The sequence below is a fragment of the Anser brachyrhynchus genome, assembly GCF_964034855.1.
Source record: "Anser brachyrhynchus genome assembly, chromosome: 2".
Taxonomy (NCBI): domain Eukaryota; kingdom Metazoa; phylum Chordata; class Aves; order Anseriformes; family Anatidae; genus Anser; species Anser brachyrhynchus.
Genome location: NC_137695.1, coordinates 160,403,468 through 160,423,897, shown reverse-complemented (window position 1 = coordinate 160,423,897; position 20,430 = coordinate 160,403,468). Strand labels below are relative to the sequence as shown.

At 69.2% G+C, this 20,430-nt stretch overlaps 3 protein-coding genes and 1 long non-coding RNA gene across 4 annotated transcripts; all 4 read left to right on the top strand.

Moving 5' to 3' along the window:
• Positions 1-1,667: 1,667 nt before the first annotated feature.
• On the top strand, positions 1,668-4,122 carry FOXH1 (forkhead box H1; the record flags this gene model as incomplete). Its single annotated transcript, XM_080582383.1, is given in 5 exon segments — positions 1,668-1,776; positions 1,779-1,807; positions 2,984-3,088; positions 3,571-3,747; positions 3,921-4,122. Coding segments are annotated over 5 exon segments (585 nt in total). The 3' UTR covers positions 4,086-4,122.
• Positions 4,123-5,703: 1,581 nt separating this feature from the next.
• On the top strand, positions 5,704-8,713 carry TMEM276 (transmembrane protein 276). The gene is made up of 3 exons (XM_080583685.1): positions 5,704-5,768; positions 6,881-6,994; positions 8,144-8,713. The coding sequence occupies exons 2-3, from the start codon at positions 6,905-6,907 to the stop codon at positions 8,618-8,620; spliced, it is 567 nt and encodes a 188-aa protein (XP_080439811.1). The 5' UTR covers positions 5,704-5,768; positions 6,881-6,904; the 3' UTR covers positions 8,621-8,713.
• LOC308191360 lies at positions 7,022-8,055 on the top strand. Its single transcript, XR_013947914.1, has 3 exons — positions 7,022-7,590; positions 7,631-7,774; positions 7,982-8,055. It is a non-coding gene; the product is annotated as an uncharacterized lncRNA (long non-coding RNA).
• Positions 8,714-11,245: 2,532 nt separating the features above from the next.
• LOC308190559 (zinc finger TRAF-type-containing protein 1-A-like) lies at positions 11,246-19,313 on the top strand. Its single transcript, XM_080582129.1, has 4 exons — positions 11,246-11,703; positions 15,477-15,715; positions 16,983-17,194; positions 18,280-19,313. Exons 1-4 carry the CDS (start codon positions 11,275-11,277, stop codon positions 18,669-18,671), a joined length of 1,272 nt encoding a protein of 423 aa, XP_080438255.1. The 5' UTR covers positions 11,246-11,274; the 3' UTR covers positions 18,672-19,313.
• Positions 19,314-20,430: the final 1,117 nt, after the last annotated feature.

The window sequence follows — 20,430 nt, the reverse complement described above, 5'->3', positions numbered from 1 at the left end:
CCATCCCCATCCCATCCCCATCCCCATCCCCATCCCCATCCCATCCCATCCCCACCCCATCCCCATCTCATCCCCATCCCATCCCATCCCATCCCATCCCATCCTGTCCCCATCCCATCCCCATCCCATCCCATCCCGTCCCCATCCTGTCCCCATCCCATCCCACCCCACCCCATCCCATCCCCATCCCATCCCTCATCCCATCCCATCCCCATCCCCATCCCCATCCCACCCATCCCACCCCATCCCCACCCCATCCCCATCCCACCCCATCCCATCCCCACCCCATCCATCCCCATCCATCCCCATCCCATCCCCCATCCCATCCCATCCCGTCCCCATCCTGTCCCCATCCCATCCCACCCCACCCCATCCCATCCCCATCCCATCCCCATCCCATCCCCATCCCATCCCCACCCCATCCCACCCCATCCCACCCCATCCCACCCCATCCCATCCCCATCCCATCCCATCCCCATCCCATCCCCATCCCATCCCCATCCCCATCCCCATCCCCATCCCCATCCCATCCCCATCCCCGTCCCATCCCATCCCATCCCCATCCCATCCCATCCCCATCCCATCCCCATCCCATCCCCATCCCCATCCCCATCCCCATCCCCATCCCCATCCCATCCCCATCCCATCCCCATCCCCATCCCCATCCCATCCCATCCCATCCCCATCCCATCCCCATCCCCATCCCCATCCCATCCCATCCCATCCCCATCCCATCCCCATCCCCATCCCCATCCCATCCCATCCCCATCCATCCCCATCCCCATCCCCATCCCATCCCCATCCCCATCCCCATCCCATCCCCATCCCCGTCCCATCCCATCCCATCCCCATCCCATCCCATCCCATCCATCCCCATCCCATCCCCATCCCATCCCCATCCCCATCCCCATCCCCATCCCATCCCATCCCCATCCCCATCCCCATCCCATCCCATCCCATCCCCATCCCATCCCATCCCATCCCCATCCCCATCCCACCCCATCCCACCCCATCCCCACCCCATCCCATCCCCATCCCATCCCATCCCCATCCCATCCCCATCCCATCCCCATCCCCATCCCCATCCCCATCCCATCCCCATCCCCGTCCCATCCCATCCCCATCCCCATCCCATCCATCCCCATCCCATCCCCATCCCATCCCCATCCCCATCCCCATCCCCATCCCCATCCCATCCCCATCCCATCCCCATCCCATCCCCATCCCATCCCATCCCATCCCCATCCCATCCCCATCCCCATCCCCATCCCATCCCATCCCATCCCCATCCCATCCCCATCCCCATCCCCATCCCATCCCATCCCCATCCCATCCCCATCCCCATCCCCATCCCATCCCCATCCCCATCCCCATCCCATCCCCATCCCCGTCCCATCCCATCCCATCCCCATCCCATCCCATCCCCATCCCATCCCCATCCCATCCCCATCCCATCCCCATCCCCATCCCCATCCCATCCCATCCCCATCCCATCCATCCCCATCCCCATCCCATCCCCATCCCTTCCCCATCCCCATCCCATCCCCATCCCCATCCCATCCCCATCCCATCCCCATCCCACCCCCTCCCCCTCCCCTCCCCTGCCCTCCCTCCCCCCGCCCCTCCCCTCCCCACAAAACCCCCTCTCCCCCCCTCCCCCCCCGGCCATGCCTCTCCCGGTGCCGTCCCGTTCCCCCCGGGCCCGCCCGCAGCGGTACCGGCGGCACCCGAAGCCGCCCTACTCCTACCTGGCGCTCATCGCCCTCGTCATCCGCGCCGCCCCGGCCGCCGCCTCAAGCTGGCCCAGGTACGGCACCGGCACCGGCACCGGAACCGGGACACCGGGGTGGGCACCGGGACCGGGTCCAGGATGGGCACCGGGACACCAGGACCGGGACCGGGATGGGGGCCGGGACCGGGACATGGCACCGGGATGGGGGGCCGGGATAGGGGCCGGGATGGGGCACCGGGACTGGGATCGGCACCGGGACACCGGGATGGGGGCCGGGACACTGGGGCCGGGGCCGGGACATGGGGATGGGTACCGGGATGGGGGCCGGGACACCGGGATGAGCCCTGGGACCGGCACCGGGACACCGGGACCGGCACCGGGATGGGGACACGGCCGGGGGGCGCCGCGATGAGACCCCGGGGGGACTTGGGGGATTTGGGGCACTGGGAGGGCACTGGAGGAACTGGGGACACTGGGAGGGACTGGGGATTCGGGGAACGGGGGAAATGGGGGCGCTGGGACGAACTGGGGGGCACTGGGAGGAACTGGGGGCACTGGGAGGGACTGGGGACACTGGGAGGGACTGGGGAACTGGGAACACCAGGAGGGACTGGGGGAACCGCGTGGGCACTGGGAGCACTGGGGGGACCGGGATCACCAGGGGGAACTGGAGCACTGGGATCATTGGGGGGGGGGCACCGAGGAAACTGGGGGTACTGGGAGAAGTGGGAGCACTGGAGCGGGGAGGGGGCGGCGGGACCTGGGGCAACGGGAGGGAACTGGGAGCGCTGGGGGCAACTGGGAGCGGGGAGGGGGACACGTGGGCAAGGAGGGGGGGGGCACTGGGAGCACTGGGGGGGGGGACACGTGGGCATTGGGGGGAACTGGGAGCACTGGGATGGGGGCTGGGGGGCACTGGGAGCACTGGGATGGGGGCATATGGGCACTGGGGGGCACTGGGAGCACTAGAATGGGAGCACTGGGATGGGGGCACTGGGAGCACTGGGGAGGACACGTGGAGCCCTGGGGGCACTTGGAGGGGGGGGGCGGGTCCTGCCCCCCCCTCCCCCTCCCCCCCCCCTCCCCCCCCCTCCCCCCCGCCCCATTCCCACCGGGGGGGGAGGGGCTGGAGGGGGGGGGCAGCGCTGGCGCCGCCTGCCGGGGCGGGGCGCGGGGGGGGAGGGGTCGGGGCAGGGGGGGGGGGTGGAGGGGGGGGGCAGGTGGTGACCCCCCCCCCGTGCCCCCCCCCAGATCATCCAGGAGGTGGGCAGCCTCTTCCCCTTCTTCTCGGGGCGCTACCAGGGCTGGAAGGACTCCATCCGCCACAACCTCTCCTCCAACGCCTGCTTCGCCAAGGTGGGGGCGGGGGGGGCGCGGGGGGGGCACGGGGGGGGCACGGGGGGGGCACGGGGTACGGGGGGGGGACAAGGGGGGAGGCCCGGGGGCGGTTGGGGGGTTGGGGTCCTGCCTACGGGCACCTGGGGTCCGTTGGAGGGGGGGGGTTGTGGGGGGGTAATTTGGGGGGGGGGCAGAATGGGGGGGCTATGGGGGGGCTGGGGGGTCCCATCTTGGGGGGGGGGCTGCACCTTGGGGTCCCAAATGGTGCCACCAGGGGGGGTCCCATTTGGGGGGGGGGCCAAGGGGTCCCATTTTGGGGGGGGGGGGAGCAAGGGATCCCATATTGGGGGGGGGGGGCAGCAGGTTGGGGTCCCAAATAGTGCCTCCAGGGGTCCCGTATGGGGGAGTTTGGGGGGTTCCCATTTTGGGGAGTTCCCATTTTTTGGGGGGGGTCCCAGCTGTCCCACCCTTTGCCCCCCCCCCTTTGTGCCCCCCCCCAGGTGCTGAAGGACCCCTCGAAGCCGTCGGCCAAGGGCAACTACTGGACGGTGGACGTGAGCCGCATCCCCCCCGAGGCGCTGCGCCTGCAGAACACGGCGGTGGCGCGGGGGGGGGCGGGGGGGGGCCGGGGGGGGCGCCCCCTTCGCCCGCGACCTGGCCCCCTTCGTGCTGCGGGGGCAGCGCTACCCCCGGCCCCCCGCCCCCCCCGGGGCACCCCCCCCCTTCTCCATCGCCTCCCTGCTGCGGGACCCCCGGGGGGGGGGGGGAGGGGGACGCCGAGAGCCCCCCCCGAACGTCGGGGCCCCCCCAGACGTCGGGGCCCCCCCCACCCCCCCCGCTGCCCTGGGCCCCCCCCGGGTGCTGGGGGCAGCTGCCCACCTCCTACAGCACGGCCGTGGCCCCCAACGCCGTGGCCCCCCCCGGCGGCCCCCCCGTCCTGGCGCTGCGCTGGGGGGTCCTGCCCGTGGCGCCCCCCCCCGCGGGGGTCCCGTCCCCCGCCCCCTCCCCCGGCTGAGCCCGAGGGGGGGCCCCTGGCCGCGCCCCCCCCCCAACAAGAGCGTCTTCGACGTCTGGCTCAGCCACCCCGCCGACACCGCGCCCCCCCCGCTGTACGGCTAGGGGGGCCCCCCCGTGGGACCCCAATACGGGGACACCCCCATGGAGACCCCCCCACAAGGACACCCCCACAAGGACACCTCCCCCCCAAGGACCCCAATACGGGGACACCCCCATAGGGAGCCCCCCCATGGGGACCCCAATATGGGGACACCCCCTTGGAAACCCCCCCCACAGGGACCCCCCCATGGGGACACTCCCCCCCATAGGGACCCCAATATGGGGACCCCCCCCACGAGGACACCCCTATGGGACACCCCCATGACCCCCCCCCCCCATTGGGGACATGCCCCCCCCCCCCCAGGTCCCCAGTACAGGGACACCCCCGTGGGGACCCCCCCCATAGGGACCCCAATATGGGGACACCCCCACGGGGACCCCCCCATAAGGACCTCAGTATGGGGACACCCCCTTGGAAACACCCCTGCAGGGACCCCCCCATGGGGACACCCCCATGGGGACACCCCTATGGGGACCCCCCCCATAGGGACCCCAATATGGGGACACCCCCGTGGGGACCCCCCCATAGGGACCCCAATATGGGGACCCCCCATGGGGACACCCCCGTGGGGACCTCTCCATAGGGACCCCAATATTGGGACCCCCCCCCCGGGGACCCCACTATGGGGACCCCCCCTCTGCCCCCCCCCCCCGCCACCCCCCCCATGTCCCCCCCTCATGTCCCTGTGTCCCCCCCCCCCAATAAAAGCTTGGGGGGGGCCGAGCCCAGAGGCTGCTGTTGGGGGGGGGGGGGTCGCAGATGGGTGCCCCCAGCCCCCCCCGGGGTCCCCCCAGTGCTCCCAGTACGGGGGGGTCTCCTCCCCAGTGCCACCGCCCCCCCCCCCCCCCCAGGGCCACCACCTGTGGTGGGGGGACGGGGGGGGGGCACCTTGGGACACGGGGGGGCACTGGGACATACTGGGATGGGGGGAGACACTGGGATGGGGGGGGCACTGGGACATACTGGGATGGGGGGGGACACTGGGATGGGGGGGTGCACTGGGACATACTGGGATGGGGGGGGACACTGGGATGGGGGGGGGCACTGGGACATACTGGGATGGGGGGGACACTGGGATGGGGGGGGGCACTGGGACATACTGGGGGGGGGGGACGACACCTGGGGGGACACCAGGACATGGGGGGGGGGGATACTGGGAGACACTGGGGGGGGGGGGCACACATATTGGGGGGGGGACATGGGGGGGGACAAGGTCATGGTGGCACTCGGGGACACGTGGGGGGGGGCACTTGGGGACCGCATTTGGGGGGGGGGCATCGGGGGGAGGGACATGGGGACAGTGGGGGGGGGGGCACGGGGGGGGACACGCGCGGACCCCCCCCCCCCCCCCCCCCCCCCGGGCGCTCCTGGCGCTGGGATCCCGCGCGGAGCCCAGGCCCCGCCCATCGCCCCGCCCCCAGCCCGAGGCCACGCCCCCATCCCCGATGCCACGCCCCCATCCCCGAGGCCACGCCCACCCGTGAGGCCACGCCCCCTCCGCGAGGCCACGCCCACCCGCGAGGCCACGCCCCCTCTGCTGCCGGCCCGGCGCCGAGCTCCGGGGGGGGGCGCCGAGAGCGGGTAGGGAGGGGGAGGGGGGGGTGGGGGAGGGGAAGGGGGAGGGGGGGGGGTGCGGGGGTCCCAGCAGGTTGGGGGGGGGGCGGGGATCGGGCCCCCAGCCCCCACGGCCCGGCTGCGGGAGCGGCCCCGCCCCCAAAACGGGGCCCCGCCCGCTGGGGGGGGGACTTGGGGGCTCTGTGGGGTGGGGGGGGGTCGGTATGGGGTGCCCTGGGGGTGTAAATGGGGGGCTGGGGGGCTGGGGGGGTTCTGTGGTGTGGGGGGTGTCCTGGGGTGCCCTGGGGGGGTCGTGGAGATGTGAAGGGGTGCGGGGTGTTATGGGGTGTGGGGGGGCTGTAACTGGGTGCGGGGGGGTTCTACGGGGTGCGGGGGGTGCCCTGGGGTGTCCGGGGGGGGTCGTGGAGATGTGAAGGGGTGCGGGGGGGTCGTTATGGGGTGCGGGGGGGCTGTAATTGGGTGCTGGGGGGTTCTACGGGGTGCGGGGGGGGTCATTATGGAGATGTTACGGGGTGTTCTTTAGGGGGTGTCGGTGGTGCCATGGGGGGGTTATGGGGGGCTGTTATGGGGTGCTGGGGGGACATTATGGGGTGCCATGGGGCTGTTATGGGGTGCTGGGGGGCTGTAATTGGGTGCTGGGGGGTTCTATGGGGTATCGGGGGGGGGGTGTTATAGGGTGCCCTGGGGGTGTTCTTTAGGGGGTGTCGGGGGTGCCATGGGGGTGTTACGGGGTTATGGGGTGCTGGGGGGAGCGGTGGGGCTGTTATGGGGTGCAGGGGGGTTCTATGGGGTGCGGGGTGGTCGTTATGGGGTTCGGGGGGGGGGGTCATTATTGAGATGTTATGGAGTGCCATGGGGGTGTCATGGGGTTACGGGGTGTGGTGGGGCTGTTATGGGGTGCTGGGGGTATGTTATGGGGTGCCGTGGGGTGTTATGGGGTGTTATGGGGTGCCGTGGGGCACCATGGGGTGCCGTGGGTCGGTGCAGGATGCCTTGGGGTGCCACAGGGATGTTCTTTGTGGGGTGCCATGGGGGTGTTACTGGGTGCCGCGGGGTGCCGTGGGGTGCAGCAGGGTGCCCCCCACCCTACCCACCCCACCCCTTCCCCCCCATTCCAGGCCCCTCCGTCCCATCCCACCCCCATGCCCCCAGCCCCGCTGCTCCCCGGCCCCGCGCTGCCCAACGCGGTGCTGAGCGCCGTCAGCCTGGCCTCCGCGCTGCGCACCCGCCAGGTGAGCCGGGCACCGCGCCACCACGCCGCGGGTGCCACGACGCGTGCCATGACACGGGTGCCACCACACCATGGGTGCCACAACACCGGTACCACGACACCACGGGTGCCGCGATGGTGGTGCCATGACATGTGCCATGACAACGGTGCCACGATGTGTGCCACGACACCACAGGTGCCACGACACCACGGGTCCCATGACACTACGGGTGCCATGATGCTGGTACCACGACACCATGGGTGCCATGACACTGGTGCCATGACGTGTGCCATGACATGGGTGCGGTGACACTGGTGCCATGACGCCATGGGTGCCACGACACCGGTGCTATGATGCTGGTGCCATGACGTGTGCCATGACATGGGTGCCACGACACCAGTGCCACGACACCACGGGTGCCACGACACCATGGGCACCACAACACCACAGGTGCCATGACACCACGGGTGCCACAATACTGGTGCCATGACATGATGGGCGTCACGACACCACGGGTGCCATGATGCTGGTACCACGACACCACGGGTGCCACAACACCGGTGCCGTGACGTGTGCCATGACATGGGTGCGATGACGCTGGTGCCACAACGCCATGGGTGCCACGACATCAGTGCCATGACGTGTGCCCTGACACAGGTGCCACGACACCAGTGCCATGACACCGCGGGCGTCACGACATCATAGGTGCCACGACACCGGTGCCACGACACCATGGGCGTTACGACACCACAGGTGCCACAATACTGGTGCCACGACACAATGGGTGTCACGACACCACGGGTGCCACAACACCACGGGTCCCATGACACTACGGGTGCCATGATGCTGGTACCACGACACCACGGGTGCCACGACACCGGTGCCGTGACGTGTGCCATGACATGGGTGCGGTGACGCTGGTGCCACAACGCCATGGGTGCCACAACACTGGTGCCATGATGCCGGTGCCATGACGTGTGCCACGACACGGGTGCCATGACACCACAGGTGCCACGACACCGGTGCCACGACACCGGTGCCATGACGTGTGCCATGACATGGGTGCCACGACACGATGGGCGCCACGACACCACGGGCATCACGACACCACGGGCGTCACGACACCACGGGCGCCACGCCGCCGGTGCCACCAACCCCTCTCCCCCGCAGGTGAACGGCGCCGCCGCCACCGCCTTCGCCCTGCAGGCGCTGTGCGCGGCCTGCGACGCCCTCGGGGACGTCTTTGGGGACGCCGCCGGGGACCCCGACCCGCTGCCGGGCTGCTGGGTGTCGGCGGTGCTGGCGCAGCCGCTGCTGGCCTTCGGCTTCCTGTGGCACTGCGGCGACACCGGCACGGCCACGCTGCTGCTGGCGGCCGCCGTGGCTCTGGCCCCCGCCGCCGCGCGCCTCCCCGCCGAGGGCCGGGCGCTGGCCGCCCGCGGGGCCACCGCCGCCGCCTCCGGCACCGTCCTGGCGCTGGCGGCGCTGCTGGCGGACGGGCCCGGTGCGCTGGGCGCCGTCCTGATGGGTGCTGGGGGGCTGTGGCCGGAGCTGCGCCCGTGGGTGCTGCCGCCCGCCTGCCTGGCCCTGCAGCGCGCCCTGCGAGCGCGGCACCGCGGCGGGGGGTGGCGGGGGGACGGGGGGTGAGGGGGCGCCGGGGGTGGCGCGGTGGCGGCCGCGGTGGTGGCCACGGCGGTGGTGGCCGCTGGTGGGTCGGTGGCAATAAAGGAGTCAAAAGCGGTCCTCGGGGTCTTGGTTCCGGTGGCTTCGTGTGGCACCGCCGGGACCGGTCAAACGTGGGGGCCTTGGGGTCGTGCCCCTGGATTCGGGGGTGCACCGGGACACGCGGCGCCGGGGGCAGCGGGCACGGAGCGGTGCGGCACTGAGCAGCGTGGCACGGAGGAGCTCGGCACGGCTCGGTGCAGTACGGCACGGCACGGCTCAGCACGGCACAGCTCGGCTCGGCACAGCACGGCACAGCATGGCACGGCGCAGAATGGCACGGCGTGGCACGGCACGGCACGGCTTGTGTTTGCACGGCACAGCACAGGGACAAGTGGCACGGCACGGCACGGCATGGGACAGCGTGGCATGGGGGAGCTCGGCACAGCACGGCACGGCACAGTGCAGTGCGGCACGGCACGGCACAGAATGGCACGGTGTGGCACGGCACGGCTCGGTGCAGTACGGCACGGCACGGCTCAGCATGGCACAGAATGGCACGGCATGGCACGGCATGGCACGGTGTGGCACAGCACAGCACGGCTCGGTGCAGTATGGCACGGCACAGCACGGCACGGCACGGCATGGCACGGTGCAGTACGGCACGGCACAGCATGGCACGGCACGGCATGGCACGGTGCAGTACGGCACGGCACAGCACGGCACGGCACGGCATGGCACGGTGCAGTACGGCACGGCACGGCTCGGCACGGCACGGCACAGCATGGCACAGTGCAGTATGGCACGGCATGGCCTGGCACAGCACAGCACGGCATGGCACGGTGCAGTACGGCACGGCACGGTGTGGCACGGCACGGCTTGCTGCAGTACGGCACAGCACGGCACAGTGTGGCATGGCACGGCACAGCGCGGTATGGCACGGCACGGCTCGGCACAGCACGGCTCGGCACGGCACAGCACCACTCAGCACCATATAGCACAGCACAGCACGGCACGGCTCGGCTCAGCACCGCACAGGATGGCCCCTGCCCCTGCCCAGCCCCACGGCGCGCTGAGCTGGCCTGGGGACACTGGGGGTACTGGGGACACTGGGACACACTGGGGGCACTGGGAGTACTGGGGGCACCAGGACATACTGGGGGCACTGGGAGTACTGGGGGCACTGGGAGTACTGGGGGCACCAGGACATACTGGGGGCACTGGGAGTACTGGGGGCACTGGGAGTACTGGGTACACTGGGACACACTGGGGGCACTGGGACACATTGGGGGCACTGGGAGTACTGGGGGCACTGGGACACACTGGGGGCACTGGGACACATTGGGGGCACTGGGAGTACTGGGGGCACTGGGACACATTGGGGACACTGGGGGTACTGGGGGCACTGGGACACACTGAGGGCACTGGGAGTACTGGGGGCACTGGGACACACTGGGACACACTGGGATTATTGGGGGCACTGGGGGGACTGGGAACACTAGGAGCACTGGGGACACTGGGAGCACTGGGAATCCTGGGAGGGACTGGGAGCACTGGGGTCACTGGGAGCACTGGGAATCCTGGGAGGCACTGGGGTCACTGGGATGGGGGCACTGGGAGCACTTGGGAGTATCCCAGGGTGGGGGTGCCATGGGGCACAATGGGGGCACTGGGCCACCCTGGCCTGTATTGGTGTTTACTGGCCCGTACCGGTGCATACTGGTGTTTAGTGGCCTGTACTGGTGTTTACTGGTGTTTACTGGCCCATACTGATGTTTACTGGGCCGTACTGGCCCATACTGGTGTTTACTGGCCCGTACTGGCCCATACTGGCCATTACTGGTGTGTACTGGCCCATACTGGTGCTTACTGGGCTATACTGGTGTTTACTGGGCCACACTGGCCCATAGTGGTGCTTACTGGCGTGTACTGGCTCTTACTGGTGTTTACTGGCCCGTACTGGTGTTTACTGGTGTTTACCGGCCCATACTGATGTTTACTGTGTTTACTGGCCTGTACTGGCCCATACTGGTGTTTACTGGTGTTTACTGGTGCGTACAGGCCCATACTGGTGTTTACTGGCCCGTCCTGTGCTTACTGGGCCATTCTGGTGCTTACTGGGCCGCACAGGCCCATACTGGTGTTTACTGGTGTTTACTGGTGCCTACTGGTGCGCACCGGCCCGTCCTGGTGCTTACTGGGCCGCCCCGGCCCCCGTCGGCCCCCCTTAGGCCCCGCCCCCTTTAGGCCCCGCCCCCTTTCCCCACCCCCCGTGACGCCACAACCCCTCCCCCTCCCCCTCCCCCTCTGGGCGTGCCCCGCGCGCGCCCCCCCCATTGGCCCCGACCCCTCCTCGCCCCGCCTTCCCCCTCCCCCCATTGGCCCCCCTCGCCCCGCCTCCCCCCTCCCCCCATTGGCCCCGACCCCCCCCCCTCCCCCCTCCGCCCCCGCCTCCCCCCTCCCCCATTGGCCCGACCCCTCTTCGCCCCGCCTCCCCCCTTTCCCATGGCCCCGACCCCCTCCTCGCCCCGCCTCCCCCCCTTTCCCATTGGCCCCAACTCCCCCCCTCCCCTCCCCAACCCCGCCCGCCCGGTGGGCGTGGCCTCGCCGCGATGGCGGCGGGCTGAGGGGCGGCGGCCATGTCGGCGGCGGCGGCGGCGGAGGAGCGCGAGGCCGGGGGGGGCCCGGCCGCCTCCGCCGCCCCCCCCCCGCTCCCCGCGGCTCCGGGACCGGGCTCGGGGGGCCCGGGCGAGGCTGGAGGAGGAGGAGGAGGAGGAGGAGGAGGGGGGGGAGGCGCTGAGGAAGGAGGAGGAGGAGGAGGAGGCGGGGGGGGCGGCGGGGGGGGGCCCAGGCCTCACGGCGAGGCCGCCGCCGACGCGGACGCGCCCCCCAAGAAGCGGCTGAGGGCGGCGGGGGCCGGCGGCGGCGGCGGCGGAGGAGGAGGAGGAGGAGGCGGAGGAAGCGCGGCGGAGGGGGCGGCGGCGGGCAGCGTGAAGCTGGAGGAGCGGCTGCACTCGGTGCTGTGCTGCACCGTCTGCCTCGACCTGCCCAAGGCCTCGGTGTACCAGGTAGCGGGGGGGGGAGGGCCGCGGGGGCACCCCCCCCAACGGGCACGGGGACCCCCCCATGGGGACGGGACCCCCCCCATATAGGGACCGGGACCCCCCCTAGAGACGGGGACCGGGACCCCCCCCCCCCAGAGACGGGGCCCCCCCCCCCCAGAGACGGGGACCCCCCCCCCAGAGACGGGGACCCCCCCCCCAGAGACGGGGACCCCCCCCCCCCAGAGACGGGGACCCCCCCCCCCTAGAGACGGGGACCCCCCCCAGAGATGGGCCCCTCCCCATAGGGACTGGGAGCCCCCCCATAGGGACAGGGACCCCCCCCCCCCCAAATAAGGCCCGGGCACCCCCAGTCCCAAGGGATCCAGGCACACCCCCTCCCAAAAAAAAATGGGGGCCCGGGCACCCCCACCCCCCAAAAAAAAAGGGGTCCCATATATCCCCCAAGTGTGCCCCCCCCCCCCCCCGAAAAAAAGAGGGCCCAAAGTACGTCCCCCCAACCCCAAAGAGCCAGGACCCCCCCCCCCCCCCCCCCCCCAAAATAGGGGCCTGGGCACCCCCACCCCCTCCCAAAAAAACGTCTGGGCTCCCCCAGCCCGAAATAGGGGGGCCACATGCCCTCCGCCCCCCCCCCCAAAGTGTCCCCCCAGCCCCAAAAAAAGAGGTCCCAGACCCCCCCCCCCCCCAAAAAAAGAGGCCCCAGAGTACCTCTCCCAGGAAGCAGGGACACCCCCCCCCCCCCCCCCAAACAGGGCCCGGACACCCCCACCCCAAAAAAAGAGGTCCTAGAGAACTCCCCCTTCAAGGGGTCCAGGCACCCCCCCAAAAAAAAATAGGGGCCCGGGCACCCCCACCCCAAAAAATGGGTCCCGTGTGCCCCCCGCCCCGAAAAATATGGCCCAGATACCCCCCCCCCCAAAAAATAGGGGCCCTTTCCCCTCACCACCCCAAAACCAGAGCTCCTATATATCCCCTAAATGTGCCCCCTGCCCCCCAAAAAAGAGGTTCCAGAGACCCCCCCCTCAAGGAGCCAGGATTCCCCCCCCCCCCCCCCCCCCCCCCAAAAAATACGGGCCTGGGCACCCCCACCCCCAAAAAAGGGGTCCTACATATCCCCCATATGTGCCCCCCCCCCCCCAAAAAAAGAGGTACTGGAGTGCCCCCCCTGACCCCAAGGAGTCCAGGCACCCCCCCCCCAAAAAGGTTCTGGCACCCCCAGCCCGAAATAGGGGTCCCACGTACCATCCCCCCCCCCAAATGTGCCCCCCCAGCCTCCCCCAAAAAGAGGTACCAGACCCCCCCCCTCCCCCCAAGGAGTCAGGGCACTCCCCCCCCCCCCAAAATAGGGGCCTGGGCACCCCCACCCCGAAAAGGGGTCGCACATATCCCCAAATGTGCCCCCCCAAAAAAAAAGAGGGCCCAGGCTTCCCCCTCCCCCCCCCCCAAAGGAGTCTGGGCATCTCCATCCCAAAAAAGGGGTCCCACATACACTCCCCCCCCCCCAAATGTGTGTCCCCCCCAAAAACAGAGGTCCCAGAGTACCCCCCCCAGAAGGGGACCGGGTACCCCCCCCCCCCCAAAGGCCTAGAGCTGCCCCCCCCCCAAAAGAAGTGTCCCAGACCCTCTCCCCCCCCCCAAATGTGCCCCCCCCCGAAAAAAGAGGCCCCCAAGTACCACCCCCCTTCCAAAAGAAAGGTCCCTGACCCTCCCGAAAAAAGAGTCCCAGATACCCCCCCCCCCCAAAAAAAATGTGCCCACCCCCCCAAAAAAAGAGGTCCTGGAGTACCCCCCCCAAGGGGGCTAGAGACACCCCCCTTCCAAAATATGGGTCCCCAACCCCCCCCCTAAAAAAGGGTCCCCGCTACCCTCCCCCCCAAGTGTCCGAGAGTGTCCCCCCCCCCAAAAAAAAGGGTCCCAGAGTCCCGTCCCCCCCCACCCAAAGGGCCCCAGACACCCCCCCCTTCCAAAATAAGGGTCCATGACCCCCCCCCCAAAAAAAGACGGTCCCAGAGTCGTGTCCCCTCCACCCCCAAAGGTCCTGCTCTTCCCCCATCCCCCCCCAAAAAAAAGGGTCCAAAGTTGCCTCCCCCCCCCCCCCAAAAAAAAACAGCCCCACCCCAAAAGAAGGGTCCCACATCCCCTCCCCAAAGTCCCAGACCCCCCCCCCCCCCATCCAAAAAAAGGGTCCTGGAGTCCTCTCCCCGCCCCAGAAGGGGCCTGGACCCCCCCCGCATTTCAAAATAACGATCCCGGATCCCCCCCCCCATCCCCTAAAAGGGTCCCAGACCCCCCCACGTATCCCCCACTCCCCCCCCCCAAAAAAAAAGTATCCCAGACTCCCCCCAAAAAAAGGCCCCAGACCCCCTCCCCCCAAAAAAGGGCCTCGGGATCGCCCCCCTCCAAAAAAAGCTCACCGGACCTCCCCAAAAAAGGGTCTCAGACCCCCCCTCCCCCCAAAAAAAGGGTCTTGGTGTCCCCCCCCCCTTCCCACTCCCACCCCCCGGGGGGGGAATTTGGGGCATCCCACGGCTGGCACAAAACCACCAGGTTTTACCCCAAAAAACCCCCAGGGGGGTCAGGGGGGGGTTTTCCCAGCCACGCTAAGCCCTGTTTTGGGGTCAGAAAGCCAAAAATTGGCGTCTCCTGGTGCTTGGGGGGGGGCAGGTGGGCGCCCTGCCGAGGACGCTCGTTAGTTACCCTTCGCGTAATTAGCGCCGGTAATTAGCGCCGGGACGCCGCAGCGCGGGGCAGCCGGAGCAGCCGGTTGTGGCGCAGTGGCAGCAGTGGCAGCAGTGGCGCGGTGCCGCCGTCCCCCACCGGCGTGACCCCCCCGCGGTGCCGGGCACGCCGCGGTTTTGGGGTCGGCGGGACGGGGCTGTGGGCGCTGGGTGCCCGCGGCGCGCCCTGGCCGCTCCTGGAGGTGCGGGTTTTGGGGCGAAACCAGGTGGTTTAGGGCTCCTGGCGCGGGACGAGGCCGTTCGCCGGTCTCTCGTGGGGTCCCCACGCAGCGCGGTGGCGGTGACGCGCGGCCGGGGCTTTCCCCGGTGCCACCGCGCAGTGCCCCCCGTTTACGATGCCCAACCCATGGCATTTTCCGGCCCCCAACCCCCCCTTTTCCCCCAAATCACCTCTGAACCACCCCATTTTCCCCCCAAACTGCCCCGTTTTCCCCCAACCCCCCCATTTTCCTCTGAATCACCCCCAACTCACCCCGTTTTCCCACTCCAAACCCCCCCGTTTCCCCCATTTTCCCCCAAATCACCACCAAATCACCCCCAAACCGCCCCATTCCCCCCAACTCACCCCATTTTCCTGCTCCAAACCCCCCATTTTCCCCCATTTTCCCCTAAACCCCCCTGTTTTTCCCCCGACCCCCCCCATTTCCCCCCAAATTGCCCCATTTTCCCCGAAATCCCCCCTGAACCCCTCCAAATCACCCCTGAATCCCCCCATTTCCCCCCAAATTGCCCCATTTTCCCCAAAATCCCCCCTGGACCCCCCCAAATCACCCCTGAATCCCTCCATTTCCCCCCAAATTGTCCCATTTTCCCCGAAATCCCCCCTGAACATTCCCAAATCACCCCCGAATCCCCCCATTTTCCCCCCAAATCCCCCCATTTCTCCCCAAACCCCACATTCCCCCCAAATTGCCCCGTTTTCCCCCAAATCCCCCATTTCCCCCCAACCCCCCCGTTCCCCCCAAATCTCCCCCCCGTACCGTCCCTTGGACCCCCCCCCGGTGCCCCCGCACCCAGCGCGGCGCTGCTTTGCCCCCTCAGTGCACCAACGGGCACCTGATGTGCGCCGGCTGCTTCATCCACCTGCTGGCGGACGCGCGGCTGAAGGAGGAGCAGGCCACCTGCCCCAACTGCCGCTGCGAGATCAGCAAGAGCCTCTGCTGCCGCAACCTGGCCGTGGAGAAGGCGGTGAGCGAGCTGCCCTCCGAGTGCGCCTTCTGCGCCCAGCAGTTCCCCCGCTCGCTGCTCGAGCGGCACCAGAAGGAGGAGTGCCAGGACAGGTACGGCACCGCCACGGGGACGGGATGGGGACGGCACGGCGCCGGGACGGGGCCAGGACATGTGTGGCGTGACACGGGGATGGCACTGGGACGGGGATGGCATGGCATGGGGATGGGGATGGCATGGCATGGGGAACAGGACCAGGGTGTGTATGGCACGGCATGGGGATGGGACGGGTATGGCACGGCACCAGGACAGGGACGGGATGGGTACGGCACGGCGCCGGGACAGGTATGGCACGGCATGGGGACGGGGCCAGGACACGTGTGGCGTGACACGGGGATGGGACTGGGACGGGGACGGGTACGGCACGGGGATGGCATGGCATTGGGAACGGGACCAGGATGTGTATGGCATGGCACTGGGATGGGGATGGGACGGGTATGGCACGGCACGGGGACAGGGCCAGGATATGTGTGACGTGACACGGGGATGGGACTGGGACGGGGACAGCACAGGGATAGGGATGGCATGGCATGAGGATGGGGATGGCATGGCATGGGGACGGGACCAGGGTGTGTATGGCACGGCACCGGGATGGGGACAGGACCGGGACGGGGACGGGTATGGCATGGCATGGGGACAGGTATGGCATGGCACAGGGTTGGGACCAGGACAGGTATGGCATGACACGGGGACAGGACCGGGACGGGTACGGTACGGCACGGGGACGGGTATGGCACAGTACGGGGACGGGACCAGGACAGGTACGGCACGGCATGGGGACAGGGAGGGGACGGGTATGGCGCGGGATGCAGACGGGCACGGCACAGGGACGGGACCAGGACATGCATGGCATGGCACGGGGACGGGATGGGGACGGGACGGGTACAGCACGGCACGGGGACAGGGACAGGAAGGGGACAGCGCGTGCGGTGGAGGGCTCCTGGTGCTCGCCGCGCGTGCTGGGGGAAGGAGGAGCAGCAGTAGCAGCGTGTGGCGAAGCCTTCGCGCCGCTTCGTCCCGCGGTGCAGCCCCTCCTCATCCTCGCCACATGTCCCCAGTGGCGGCACGCACCAAACCCGCCCCAGTGGCTCTTCTGGTGCCACTCCACGGGTTTGGGGACACGTCGGCCGCCTCTGTCGCTGTCCCCACCAAGGCTTGCTCCACAGCCGGCTCCGGCCACGTGGATTTGGCCCGAGGCATCGCCACGGCCAGCGGGAGCGGCGCCGTCGGGGTCTCGGTGCTCCCTGGGGGGGCTCGCACACCCTCGGGGCCTCGTCTCCCCCAAAAAGCCGTCCCTCACGGCCGCCCCGTGCCCCGCAGGGTGACGCAGTGCAAGTACAAGCGCATCGGGTGCCCGTGGCAGGGCCCCTTCCACGAGCTGACGGTGCACGAGGCCGAGTGCACGCACCCGACCAAGACGGGCAACGAGCTGATGGAGATCCTGGACGAGATGGACCAAACGCGCAAGAAGGAGATGCAGCTCTACAACAGCATCTTCAGCCTGCTCAGCTTCGAGAAGATCGGCTACACAGGTAACGCGCGGCGGCGCTCCGCGGGGTGCTTGGGCCCGTGGCGCCGCGCCGGGGCCGCCGCCGCCTCTCCGCGGGCGCCGGGGCTGCTCGGGGCCTTTTTGTTGGGTTTTCCGATATTTTTTTATATTTTTTTTGGCGTTCCTCTTCCGAAGAAGAGCCCGCCATGCTTCCCCGCGGCTCCCCGCTCATCTCCCGGGGGGTTACAAACCCCTCCCCCCCCCCCCAGCCCCAGGAAACGTGGGGTGCCACCCGCTGCCGTGCGGGGCCAGGGGCACTGGGCCGAGAGCCGGCACCAAAACCGTGCGGTGTGCGGTGAGCCCGGCGCCCTCCTGGCTCATGGGCGTGGTGCTGAGCCTCGGAGCACTGCGGGGGACCCGAGGGTGCTCAGCCCCGGGAGGCAAACGGGACGAGAGGAGAGCAGGGCCGGGGTGGGGGGGGGAAGGATTTTCCCTTCGCCCCTGGGGGGCTGCGGTGCCGAGGGGACGCCGCTAGGACACGGGGTGCACTCCGGCCTCGGTGCCGTGGGCTGCTGGCCCCGATCCTGTCCTACAACTCCTCTGAGAATGCCCCAAAAGCTCGGGCTCACCCCGGCCTTCAGGGGCACCCCTGGGCGCCCAGCTCGGAGCACTGCAACGCGGGGGCTGCCGCTCCGCTCCCCCCCCTTTTTTTTTTTCCCCACGGTGTTCCTTGTCCGTGCCTCGCTGCCCCGCTCACGCCTCTGTACGCGACCCCAATAAAGCCGATTGCACCCGATCCGAATCCTGTCTGTGTGTCCTCTGCGGCCCGGCCCCGGCACCGCGCTCGCGGGGCTGCCACGAGCCGAGCCACCCGCGGCCCTTCTGCCTCCCCCCTCCCCTTATCCCTCCTCCCGTCCTCGTCCCTTGGGACCACTGGGGTGCCCCCCAAGACCACCACGGCTCCGGGGTGCCCCCCAGGACTGCTGCGGCTCCTGGCTGCCCCTGTCCCTGCGGTGCGGTGCCGGTGCTGACGCGGTGCTGGCGCTGAGCCCGTGCCGGTGCCGGCCCCGCGTTGGTGCTGAGCCCGGTGCCGGCGCTGACCCCGTGCTCTCCCCCCTTGTCCCGCAGAGGTGCAGTTCCGCCCGTACCGCACGGACGACTTCATCACGCGGCTGTACTACGAGACGCCGCGCCTGACGGTGCTCAACCAGACGTGGGTGCTGAAGGCGCGCGTCAACGACTCGGAGCGCAACCCCAACCTCTCCTGCAAGCGCACCCTCTCCTTCCAGCTCATCCTGAAGAGCAAGGTCAACTCGCCGCTGGAGTGCTCCTTCCTGCTGCTCGAGGGGCCCTACGACGACGTCAAGATCAACCCGGTCATCTACCACTTTGTCTTTACCAATGAGAACAATGAGACGGAGTACATGCCGCTCCCCATCGTGGACTCGGTGGAGTGCAACAAGCTGCTGGCGGCCAAGAACATCAACCTGCGCCTTTTTATATTCCAGATCCAGAAGTAGGCGAGGCCGCGGCGCCTACGTGGCGCCGTCGCGACGCCATCGTGGCGCCATCGTGGTGTCAGCGCGGCGCCATCATGGTGTCATCTTGGATGATCGCGGCGTCATCGTGGATGATCGTGGCATCAACGCGGGTCATCGCGGCGTCATGGCGCCATCATGGATGATCACGGCGCCATCATGGCGTCACCCTGGCGTCATCGTGGATGGCCATGGCATTGACGCGGCATTGTGGGGTCATCACGGTGCCATCATGGCGTCACCATGGATGATCGCAGCGTCCTCTTGACGCCATCATGGCGCCATCGTGATGTCATCGCGGCGTCATCATGGGCGATCACGGCGTCATTGTGGCAGCGTGACACCGCCGCGACGCCGTCGTGGGTGATCGCGGCGTCACCGCGCTGCCGTCATGGCGTCCCCGTGCCTCGCGCGCCCGGCGCCGCCTCGCCGCGGTGCCCCTCGTGCCCGCGCCTGCATGCCGCAGCAGCCACAGCCTTCCTCCTCCTCCTCCTCCTCCTCCTCCTCCTCCTCGCCGCGGTGCCGGCGGCGGCGCTGCGGGGGGGGCGCGGCGCGGCGCTCTGTACAGCGGGTCCTCTGTCTGTTTTACTAGGAGAATAAACCACGGGGGGGATTTTCCAAGGAGTCGGGCTCCCAGCGTGCCCCGCGGCCTCGGGGGGGGCCCCCAAAAGTCGGGGGGGTCCCCCAAAATATTTCTGGGGTGGGGGGGGCTCAGGGGGGTCCCCAAACCCCCTGAAATTTGGGTGTGCGGAAGGGTGGGGGAGGAGCCACGGGGTTGCGTCGCCCCCAGCGCTGCGTCTGGCCTCTCCTCGACGCCCCCAGTTTGTCACCAGTTCCCCCCCCGGTTTGTCACTGGTCTTCCTCCATTTTGCCACCGATCTCCCCCCTGTGCCGTCAGAGCCCCCCCCTCATGACGTCAGAGCCCCCCCAGGTGACATCATCTGTCACAGGGGGCGTGGGAAGAGCTTGGGGGGGCTGCAAGGTAGGGGGATACTGGGGAGACTGGGAGGCACTGGTTAGATGGGGACTGGTGGGGAGCGCTGGGGATACTGGGAGCAGCTGGGAGCTATGGCCTGTGGTACTGGGAGTGCTGGGGACAGGCACTGGTGGTGCTGGGAGTGCTTGGGACAGTCCCTGGGAGTACTGGGATGATGACTGGAGGGCACTGGGAGCGCTGGAACAGTGACTGGGAGGCACTGGGAGCAGCTGGGAGCTACGGCCTATGGTACTGGGAGTGCTGGGGATGGTGATTGGGGGCACTGGGAGAGGCATTGGTGGCACTGGGAGTACTGAGGGTGGTGACTGGTGGGCACTGGGAGCACTGGGGACAGGCACTGGTGGTACTGGGGTGCTTGGGACAGTCACTGGGAGTACTGGGATGGTGCCCGGTGGCAATGTGACTGGGAGCACTGGTGGCGCTGTGACTGGTGTCCCTGTAACTGGTGGCACTGGTCTCCCTGTAAGTGGTGTCACTGGTGTCACTGGTGCCCTGTAACTGGTGGCACTGGGAGCACTGGTGTCCCTGTAACTGGCGGTACTGGTGCCACTGGTCCTGCCGGGCCCCGTTCCCAGGAGGCACCGCGGGGGGCGGGGCCGCCCCTCCCGGCACCACCCGGGGCGGGCCGCGGGGCACGCCGGGAGTTGTAGTCCGGGGGCGGGGCGGAGGCGGGGCCGTGCGCGGCGGCCAATGGGAGCGGCCGGTGCGCGGCTCCCCGCGCTGATTGGCTGGCGGCGGCGCGGG